The sequence below is a fragment of the Pipistrellus kuhlii genome, unplaced genomic scaffold (genome assembly GCF_014108245.1).
Source record: "Pipistrellus kuhlii isolate mPipKuh1 unplaced genomic scaffold, mPipKuh1.p scaffold_m20_p_59, whole genome shotgun sequence".
Lineage (NCBI taxonomy): Eukaryota > Metazoa > Chordata > Mammalia > Chiroptera > Vespertilionidae > Pipistrellus > Pipistrellus kuhlii.
The window spans coordinates 71817-81652 of NW_023425561.1; the positions used below are offsets into that span (position 1 = coordinate 71817).

At 63.5% G+C, this 9836-nt stretch overlaps 1 protein-coding gene across 6 annotated transcripts in view; it reads right to left on the minus strand.

The window, feature by feature from the left end:
* VWCE (von Willebrand factor C and EGF domains) overlaps positions 1 to 9451 on the minus strand; it is a 23073-nt gene extending 13622 nt beyond the window's left edge. For 5 of the 6 annotated variants that reach the window (XM_045574053.1, XM_045574052.1, XM_045574051.1 and 2 more), the window contains exons 1-8: positions 9081 to 9451; positions 6784 to 6878; positions 6592 to 6681; positions 6087 to 6215; positions 5095 to 5211; positions 2394 to 2510; positions 1605 to 1733; positions 19 to 461 (exon numbers count right to left, since the gene is read on the minus strand). In XM_045574053.1, the coding sequence (XP_045430009.1) occupies positions 19 to 461; positions 1605 to 1733; positions 2394 to 2510; positions 5095 to 5211; positions 6087 to 6215; positions 6592 to 6681; positions 6784 to 6878; positions 9081 to 9190 (1230 nt within the window). In that variant the 5' untranslated portion in view covers positions 9191 to 9451. The remainder of the gene's footprint in view (positions 1 to 18; positions 462 to 1604; positions 1734 to 2393; positions 2511 to 5094; positions 5212 to 6086; positions 6216 to 6591; positions 6682 to 6783; positions 6879 to 9080) is intronic. The other variant, XM_036417419.2, reaches the window with a different exon arrangement.
* Positions 9452 to 9836: the final 385 nt, after the last annotated feature.

The window sequence follows — 9836 nt, forward strand, 5'->3', positions numbered from 1 at the left end:
CCGAGGCCTCGCACCCACCTCGCACCAGCACTGGGCACACCCGGGCGCTGTCCAGTGGCTCCCCGACTCGTACGTGGCTCCCAGGTGCCAGCAGGCAGAGGGCCCTGGAGTGGGCTGCGGGGCCGTGGGGCCCCGGGGCGAGGAAGGGGTAACCCCCGCCCTCTCGTGCGGTTGTGAGGAAGGTCTGAGGGTCCCCAACAGGGGGACGCTAGGCACTGGGGTGGCCATCGGGGTGGCCAGCAGCCTCGCCAGGACAGAAGGGGAGGCTGCCGGTGGTGCTGAGGGGTGAGAGGGCAGGCAGGTGGTCCGGACTCCCGCTGGGGCCCCGGGAGCCCCAGAAGGAGGGGGGCGTCCCAGGGAGAGGGCGGGCCGGCCGGCCTCGGGAAGCAGCAGCAGCACGTTGGGCGGGGGCTGCGGGGGCTGCAGGATGGCGGATGGGGCCAGCATGGCCGTTGGGAACGCTGGAACGGAAGCACAGGGCTGTCCTGAGGGAGGTTGGACGGCGGAGCCGGACCCAGCGCCACCACAGTCACCTTCTCCAACACGCTGGGTCCAACGCCAGCCGCTGGGCTCTAAGTCCTGGGGCTGCGGCATGGTCACAGGGAGACGGGTGGGAAAGCAGCGAAGCGCGGGCGGCTGCAGGGGGGGCTGTGCGCCTGCCGCCCAGAGGAGCTCCCAGGATGAGCCGAGGCCCCAGAGCACTCACCGAGGGCTAGAGAGAGCACCTTCGGTTTTATACATCGAACCTAAATTTCCAGGCTTGCCGGCAAAGTATGGCAGATGGAGCTGACACCACTGCCCACAGCGCCCCTGGGGCCCAAGTTACGGGGCTCCTATGTCACACGCTCTTTTTTTTCTTTCACCATTTGGGGGGGAACAGAAGGGCTAGGACAGGGGTCGGCAAACTCATTAGTCCACAGGGCCAAATATCAACAGGACAACGATTGACATTTCTTTTGAGAGCCAGATTTTTTAAACTTAAACTTCTTCTAATGCCACTTCTTCAACATAGATTGGCCCAGGCCATGGTATTTTGTGGAAGAGCCACACTCACAGGGCCAAAGAGCTGCATGTGGCTCGAGAGCCGCAGTTTGCCGACCAGGGGGCTAGGGAAACAATGAAGTGAAAAGGGAGAAAGAACGGATAAAGCAATGGAGGGAGGAAGAAGAAAGTGAAGTGTTGTAAGATGAATCAAAAACAATAGTGGGAGACCGGTTTGGCTCAATGGATAGAGCGTCGGCTTGGGGACCGAAAGGTCCCGGGTTCGATTCCGGTCAAGGGCATGTACCTTGGTTGCGGGCATATCCCCAGTAGGGGGTGTGCAAGAGGCAACTGATCGATGACTCTCTCTCATCCATGTTTCTAGCTCTCTATCTCTCTCCCTTCCTCTCTGTACAAAATCAATAAAATATATTTAAAAAAAACAATAGTGGGTGGAGAAGGAAGAGGGTTGGCCTGGTGCTGGAGGGTGGGGCCTGACACTGGAAGGTGGGGCCTGGTGCTGGGAGGTAGGACCTGGTGCTGGAGGGCGGGGCCTGGCAGGGCTGAGGGTGGGGTGGGGAAGGGGGGGGTCCGAGAGCCGGGAGGCGGGGCTGGTCACTGACCTTCACAGGACACCCGGTCGGCCCGCAGCCTGAAGCCAGGCCTGCAGGTGCACAGGAAGCTGCCCACGGTGTTGTGGCAGGCATGATGGCAGACCCGCCTCTCCTGCGGCCTCCGACATTCGTTTACATCTGCGGGAGAGCCTCGCTGCCACGGCTGCCTTTCTGCCACCATCCCTTAGGCCACCAGGCCGGGGTCTCCCTGCCCGAGGTGTGGGTGGCTCGGATGCCTGGCAGTGGGGCGGAAGTCTATGCGAGTGCCCTTGGTAGGGTCATGCATGATAGTTGGCGTTTAATCCCCCAACAGCAGGCAGCAAAGATCAAGTGCTGGCTGGAGAGGAACAGCCCACTGGGAACCTCAATCCACACCTCGCACCCTCCCTCCCACCCACCGGGTGTCAGTGGTATAGCCCCATCTGAAAAGTCTCAAAAGTCACTGCCCTGCTCAGCTACAGGGCACACACCGACGTCGAACAAGGTCCTTTTCCAAGCCCCTGAGACCCCCCTCCATCCCGGGAGCCCAGCTCCTGCCACACGCCGGTTCCTTGCTGGAGACTCCTGCCGATGGGCTGAGAAGACAGGGGCACTAAGAGGCACTGAGGTGGAACGTGCTCTGGTCCCCAAGGGGAGCGAAGGCAGCCAAGAAAACGGGTGAAGGGAGGGCCCTGGGGTGTAGCCAGCTTGAGCAAAGGCTCAGGTGCTCACAGGCTCGGGGACAGGAAGTCCAACTGCCTGCCACAGCTCTGTCCGTCCCCGCTCTGTCCGTCTTCCTGATGGTCCTCCCGACCTTACCTACACAGGAGTGCCGGTTGCCGTGGAGATGGAAGCCGGGTCTGCAGGAACACCGGTAGCTGCCAATGCTGTTTCTGCATCTCTGCTGGCACGGGGTCCCCAGGCACTCATCCATGTCTGGAGGGCATGGCGAGGCTGGGGCTCGTTCCCCATGGCGTTGTGGAAACATGCAGTCCCTCCTCTCTCTCTCATCGCCATCTCCTGCCCACTCAGGGCCTGGGGGAGGCCATCTTAACCCCGTCCTCTGTGCTCACATCCGTGTATCAACTCCTCAGTCCCCCGTCCCCCCATCAGCCTTCCCTCCACCCCCTCATATCCTCACCCAGCCACCTTCTCCAGAGCAGTGGTTCCCGGAGTGGGGCACACACCCCACAGGGGGCAATGTGACTTTTATGGGGTCAATTCGAGAATGAGTTACTCACAGGGAGTTTTTTGCATTTCTTCTGGTTCCGGGGGCCTCATATACATATGTAAATAGGTATTGTGACATTTATCCATTTTAGGTCTCTATGATTATGTTTTGTAACTTTGTTATTCTTCCCTATCACTTCCTATTATTTTTATTCTAAAGTTTCCTAATGATTTCTTCCTCAGGACCTCCACTGTCCTTTGGTCTTTTTATTTTTCTCTTTCATGGATGCCGTGTTCTGAGGGGGCTTGTTTAGACCAAGTTCACGGCCTTTTAGGCCTCCTCCACGGGAACAGGGGTTTGCTTTTTGAATAGTAAGAATTACATGTCGCGGGGGTGGGGGCATCAGAATGTTAGAGGAGCTTAGTTGGGGCCAGAAACAGGTTGGGACCACAGGGCTAGGGTCTGGAAAACAGCAGCTTCAAGCACCTCCCTGCCTCTCCCCGTGCTCCTCCCAGGCCTCCCTCCGCACAGCCCCCCAAAGGGCACCTCTGACCAGGCCCCTTCCACTCCCCGGCACCATAGTTCACAAACCCTGGGCTGCCCTTCCCACGGGCTCTCCTGCCCCTCACCTTTGCTCTGGCTTTAATTCTTGCCATCTTCCAAGTGCACCTCACTCTTATGGGCCTCCCCATTGCCCACATTTTCTTGTCCGCTTAAACTGCCTTTCTGGTCTCATATGCTGGAAAACTCCTACTCATACCTCAAAACCCAGCTGCTATAGCACCTCCTGCCAAAGCTTCTCCGAGCTGGTATTTGAAAAGGCGAAACCTTACGAGTCCATCCATAGGAGAAGGACTGGAGCTGTGGGATGTTTGCACCCAGAGCACCAGGCCGCAGTTCAAAGAACTAAGCAGGGCTGTTGGCCCTGATGGGGAGAGACTGCCAAGGCAGATGGTTGGAGGGGAAAGCACGCAGCGAAACGGCTGGGATCAAATTCCGGCTCCGACATGGTCTCAGGCCAGTTATCTAACGTCTGTGGGCTCAGTGTTCCCATCAGGAAAATGGAAATAAACTTCAGAGGATAATTTGGAGGACGAAATGAGAAAACGCAACCATGGTGCTTACTGAGGTGCCCAAACACGATCGTCCGGGACCATGAGCTGTTCATTTTTTATGACATCTCTGTGATAGTGTGTGTGTGTGTGTGTGTGTGTGTGTGTGAGAGAGAGAGAGAGAGAGAGAGTGAGTGTGTATGTGTGTGTGTGTGTGAGTGGTGAGTGTGTGTGTGAGTGGTGTGTGTGTGTGTGTGTGTGTGTGTGTGAGAGAGAGAGAGAGAGAGAGTGAGTGTGTATGTGTGTGTGTGTGTGTGAGTGGTGAGTGTGTGTGTGTGTGCGTGTGTGTGAGAGTGAGTGTGTGTGTGTGTGTGTGAGTGTGTGAGTGTGTATGTGTGTGTGTGTGTGTGTGTGAGTGGTGAGTGTGTGTGTGAGTGGTGTGTGTGCATGTGTGTGAGAGTGAGTGTGTGTGTGTGTGTGTGTGTGTGAGTGTGTGTGAGTGTGTGTGAGTGTGTATGTACATGTGCTGGGGAGAGGCAGTTGGATTGATAACCAGGTGCTATGGATGAATTGTGTCCCCTAAATTCACCTGGTAAAGCCATAACCTCCAAGTGATGGTGTTAGGAGGGGGTTCTGGAGGGTGGGGCCCTTAGGATGGGATTGGTGCCCTTAGAAGAAGAGACATCGGGCTAAGGGACCTGGAGGTCCAGACTGTTGACCTTGCCCTGCCCCTGGGCTTGCCCTGTCCTTCAAGCCCAGAGCCAGGCTCCCTCCCTCTGCCATCTGCGAGCCAGGAATGGAGTGGGGGCACCTGGATTCCACCTCCAGAACTGGGAGGCCGACCTAATGCTGTCCCAGCCGCCCCGCCCGGTCCCAGCGTTCTGCCACAGCACCAGGTCGCTCGCCGGGAGAGCAGGTGCAGGAGTGGGGGAAGGCCTGGAGCTGGCAGCCGTTTCTTACAACGATGACAACATCACACGCCAGAGGCTAACCCCGCAGGGCCCGGGGGACGTGTGGCGGCTGCCTCGTGGGCGAGTGCTTCCTCACCTAACTCCTCTAAGGGACAGTCACTCCCCATCGTGAGGGTGTCCACAGACCGCTCACCCTGCTCCCTTAGGAGGGGAACGCCTCCTCTTCCAGGGGTTCCCCACACCTACCCCTGCCCCCCTGGTGGCTTTGCTCCCCGCCAGCCTGGGCGGCTGCGGCAGGATGCTTCTTCCTGGGCCTGTCTCCAGGGCCCAGCCACCCGGTCCATGCCAGCCCCCGCAGCCTCACTGCCGCCCCCGGAGCCGCTCACCTTGGCAGCTGTGGCGGTCGGTGGACAGCTGCATGCCCGGCCCGCACTCACACACAAACCCGCCTTCCGTGTTCACGCACTGGCCCTCGCAAGAGGCGCTTAAGCACTCGTCGATGTCTGGGGAGAGAGGAAACCGCCTGGCGTGGCACACGGTGCCCGCGGTCAGGTGCGGGGGGAAAGCGCCCCGCACGGTCCCCGTGCCCCCCTCCAGGGAGAAAGGCCAGGCGCAGGAGAGTCACTGCGGACGACAGGGAAGCCAGCAGGAGAGGCCGAGGGCCAGGCCTCCTCTCTCACCCCCACAGACTGACAACCAAGAGGATGGCCAGCTGAGCCATCCCCACCTGGGCAGCCCCATAGGCAGAGGGCGGTCAGGAGGCTGGCAGGACCCTGCAATGCTCACTGGCACCGTTGTGTGCACAGGCCCGCAGGGGACACTGAGGACACGAGTGGGACTGAGACACGGCACTGCCTCCCCAGATGGTCCCTCGAGGCCACCCATGCCAGTGAGATGTGCCCGCAGGAAACACCCAGGCCCAGCCAGAGTGTGAGCCGGTCTCAGCCGAGGAGAAATGGCAGAGGACCAGCAGGCTCCAGGGGGGGGAGGGGAGTCTGAGGAAGCTCTGGGAAGCACAGGGGAGACCTGAGCCCAGCCTGGCAGGAGGCCATGGGTTCCTGCTTGGGAGGGAGGAGGGGGTGGGGGGTCAGGGCTGGGGAGCTGGTTAAGGCTCGATGGGCAGCACCCAGGCCCCCCCCCCCACGCCCCTGAGAACCACACGGCTCTGCAGGGTCTACGGCACCGGCTCTGCCCGCTCTGGTCTGCACCGGAGTCCCTGCCCCCAGGCCCGTCACTGCCACCCCACCCCCCCCTTTGCGCCTGCCCCGGAGAGGAGAAAGAGCAGGGGACACACGCCTCTGGCTCCATCCTCCCTCCCTGCAGCTCCCCCAGCCCAGCCCTGCGCTGGCATCTCCCTGGGACCATCCTGGCCTCTTACCGGTGCACCTGATGCCCACCGCCGTCTCCGTCATCGAGAAGCCCACGGGGCACACTCGGGCCACCTCTTGGCAGCCACCGTGGTTACAGGCCAGGTCACAGCCGTACTCCCCACAGGGCCCGTGGGCGTCTGCAACGGGCAGCGCACAGGTGAGCGGGCCACGCCCAGGCCCAGCCACCCCACCCCCGCTCCTCCTGAGTTCTACTGGGAAGGGGCCTCTGAGTTTAACCCAGCTCTGCCACCCACCAGCCACGGCACCCGGGAGCCACTGATTCTGTGCCTCCATCTCCTCGTCCATAGAACAGGAAGGAGTGCCTGCTGCTAGGTAGTAGGAGACGCCGTGCTAGCACACCGTGGCCAGTGCCTGGCCCAAAAAGCCTGGCGGGCCGGATCAGACTCCTCTGTGGGCCGCATGTGGCCCACGGGCCGTAGTTTGAAGGCCCCTGGCCCTGGCACATACCTCAGTGCTCAGAGCCCTCCCCGGAGTCCTCGCTGCCCCTGGTACCTGGGCAGGTGGGCCCTTGCTCTCCATCCTGGCAGGAGCAGACGTTGGGAGCAATGCAGATGCCACGCCCGCAGCCAAAGGAGCAGAGGGCTGGGAAAGAAAGGAGTGAGGGGCGAGGTGGGGCCCTCTGCCCAGCCTAGGGAGGGAGCGCCTGCTGGGGAGGATGTCTGGGGCCCGGGGACAGGCACTTACGAAGGATGCAGTGCCCACTGCCCAGGGAGGGCGCCCAGCCTGGGCAGCAGCCACTCCCGAACCCCGAGAGGCAGACGTGGGGGCCCAGCTGGTGTCTGCAAGAGAGGAGAGCACATTCCACGTTCCGATGCATCTGCAGAGGGGCGAGCGCCTCCCAAGCCAGTCACTCAACAAGCAGCTCTCAGGACCCGCAGGAGAGGCGACCAGAAGTTTCCAGAAAGAAGGGACCTGGACAGCCCGTCTGGGGGCAGCACAGACCCAGTCTGTCCTACAGACACCGGCCCGGTGAGCACAGAGCGGCGTGGCCAGCAGAGAGGGCCGCACCGGGGCCTCAGCTCCGTGGAGGGAAGCCGCAGTGGATGGAGAGCCGCTGGTGTGGCTGCCTCAGGGCCTTCCTCTGACACAACCGGCCATCCCTCTGGGACCCATGTCTCTGCTCACGTCACCTTCGCAGTCAGGGCCCTTCCTTGCTTTATTTGTCTTCGTGACACTCACTCCCTGGGACGTAAAAGTGCTTATTAACTTGTTGATTGTATTCACTGCCTGTCTCCCCTACCACTCCCTGAGGACAAGGGCTTCATCTTTTAGTGAGCACCTACTATGTGTACGTGACACATAGTAGGTGCTCACTAAATGGCTGTTGAGGGAAAGGTTAAGAAGAGGAGCCAGCAAAACACAGAAGGGGGAGGGCAGCTGGACACGTCCCTCCCCAGGTGACATCTCGGGAAGGGGGATGCCAAAGGGGTGAAGAAGAACCCGCTGTGCCCGCTGCTGGATGAGGCACTGTTATGCCCAGACTTCGTGATCCCCAAGGACCACCAGGGAGCCAAGTCGGAGTTGGGAGCTCATCCTCGCCCTGCCCTGCCCTCTCAGCACTTCAGTGCAGCCCGCATGTGGGGGCGCTGGACAAGCAGCCAGGTGAGAACAAACTGAAGTGACAGGGGCCACAGAGGCCTGGCATGGAGCTGAGTGATGTCAGGGAGTTCCCAGAGGCTGGGCTGGGGAAGCGGGCAGGAACGGCCATGTGTGGGCAGGAGGGTGCTGAGTGGGAGGGAGCTCAGGATACAGGCCTGGAGGGGAACGCAGACTGCCTACCACTGGTTCTGGGATGGGCAGGCAGCGGGAAGCCCACGCAGCAGAACTGGACCCAGGAACCCTCCCCCGCCTGCGCTCCACCTGTCTGGAGGCTGATGGGTACAGTCTGCCGCCAGGCCTCTGGGAGCACCACTGAGGGCCCTGGCACAGCCGCAGGGCTGAGGGCATGGTGCACAAGACAGACCCGCCCCACCGGGGAGAAGCCCCTGCCAGCCGTGACAAGCTGTCTGAGCACAGGCATGTCTGCAGGAAATGGCCCGCACCGTGTCCTCTGAAGCCTGCTGCTCTGAGGTCATCACAGAACAGGGGGGCCCTGGAGGAGGGGGACCCACAGGCAGGCTGCAGCCAGAGAGATGACGTCAGCAGCCGGGGAACGAGACGCTGAGCCCCTGCTCCCCAGACCCGCTCTGAAAGGAAAGGGGAGCCAGCCACTGGCAGATGTAGGGACGCCCCGGGCCTCGGGGTGGCGCGGCGGGGAGACAGGTGGCAGGAAAGCTCCGGAACGCGGAGTCCGGAATCTGAGCAGACACCGGCGGCAGCAAACACTGAGCCTCGAGCTGCGAGCTCCGCCCCCTGCAGGGCGCCCCCAGGCAGCGGCCCACGCCGGGCTGCGCGCTCCAGCCGGTCCCCCCCGCCTGGCCCCGCGGCATCACGCACACACGTGCTCGGCTGACCGGCGGGAGCGGACCCGAGGGGGCGGCGGCGTCTGTCGGGGAAGAGCAAAGGGACAAACACCCCACCCCCACCCGCACCCACAGGCGGAAACCGAAACGTGACCCGTGAGACCCCGCGGGTCCAAGGTCCGCGGCGCGCAGAGCCCGGGCCAGGAGCAGCCCGCTCCCCCGGGCGCCGGCGCCGGAGCCAGGCCCGGCCCGGCAGAGCCCCGCACGCTCTCCGGGAAGCGCGCCGACCTGGAGACCAGGCGGCAGCACGTCCGGCCTCCCCGCCCAGGTCTGCGCTGCGGGGCGACCTCAGGTGGCTCCCCAGCGCCTGGCCCTCCGGCCCCCCCAGTCCCAGCCAGGACGGCCCGGACCCGGGCACAGAGATGCGCGCGAGGCACAGTTCAGTCTCTTTGTCCGGCCCCCACGGACAGGACCCCAGAGGGGAGCCCCGATTCGCGGGTGCCGGCGGCTCTGGGCGCCCCTCTCCGCCGGGAGCGCCCCCGCGGCGGGACCAGGGCGGGACAAGCGCGGGGCGCTCACCTCTCCGTCCCCAGGTGCCCGGACGGCTTCCTCCCGGTGTAGCCGCGGGCCGGGGCCCTCGGCAGCAGGAGCGCGACGCCGGCCGCCGCCAGGAGCAGTCCGGCCCACATGACGGGCGGCGCGCGTCCCCCGGCGGGCTGGCTCCGGCGCCGGCGAGGGAGGGGGCTCCCGGGCTCGCCCCTCCTCCTGGCGCCGCGGGAAGCGAACCAGCGCGCCCCCAGCTGGCACGCGGGGCCGAGCAGGGGGCCGGGACGCCCAGAGGAGGGGCCGGGGGCCGCGAGGGGATCCCGCGCGGCTGGAGGGTCTCCGCACCTCGGAGCGAAGCACACAAAAGACAGTGCCTCCCGCCCGCCCGCCCGCCCGCCCGCCCGCGGCCGCCTGGGGAGGCGCAGAGTCCCGGATGGGGTCAAAGATCGGGGACCCCTGGGGGCGGGGTTTGCCCTTGCCCGCTTCCCGGCCTGGTTGGGATTCGGCTTCCTGAGAAGGGCCGTGGGCGGCAGGCTGAGGCCCGCGGCGGGCAGAGACTGGGAGCAGGGCAGGCGTGGAGCTGGTGGAGCCGATGCCGGTGTCCAGGTGCTGCGTCCTTCCGGCCCCAGCCTGCCCGACTGCAGGTCTCCGCCGCCCGAGTGCGCGGCCAGCGGGCACCTGCAGCTGCTGGCCCAGTCCGAGTGGCCGTCAGGGGAGTGGTGAGCAGGTGGCGACTAGGATCATCCCGCGGAGGACGCGGACACCCGCCTTCTCTCTGCAGAATCTTCT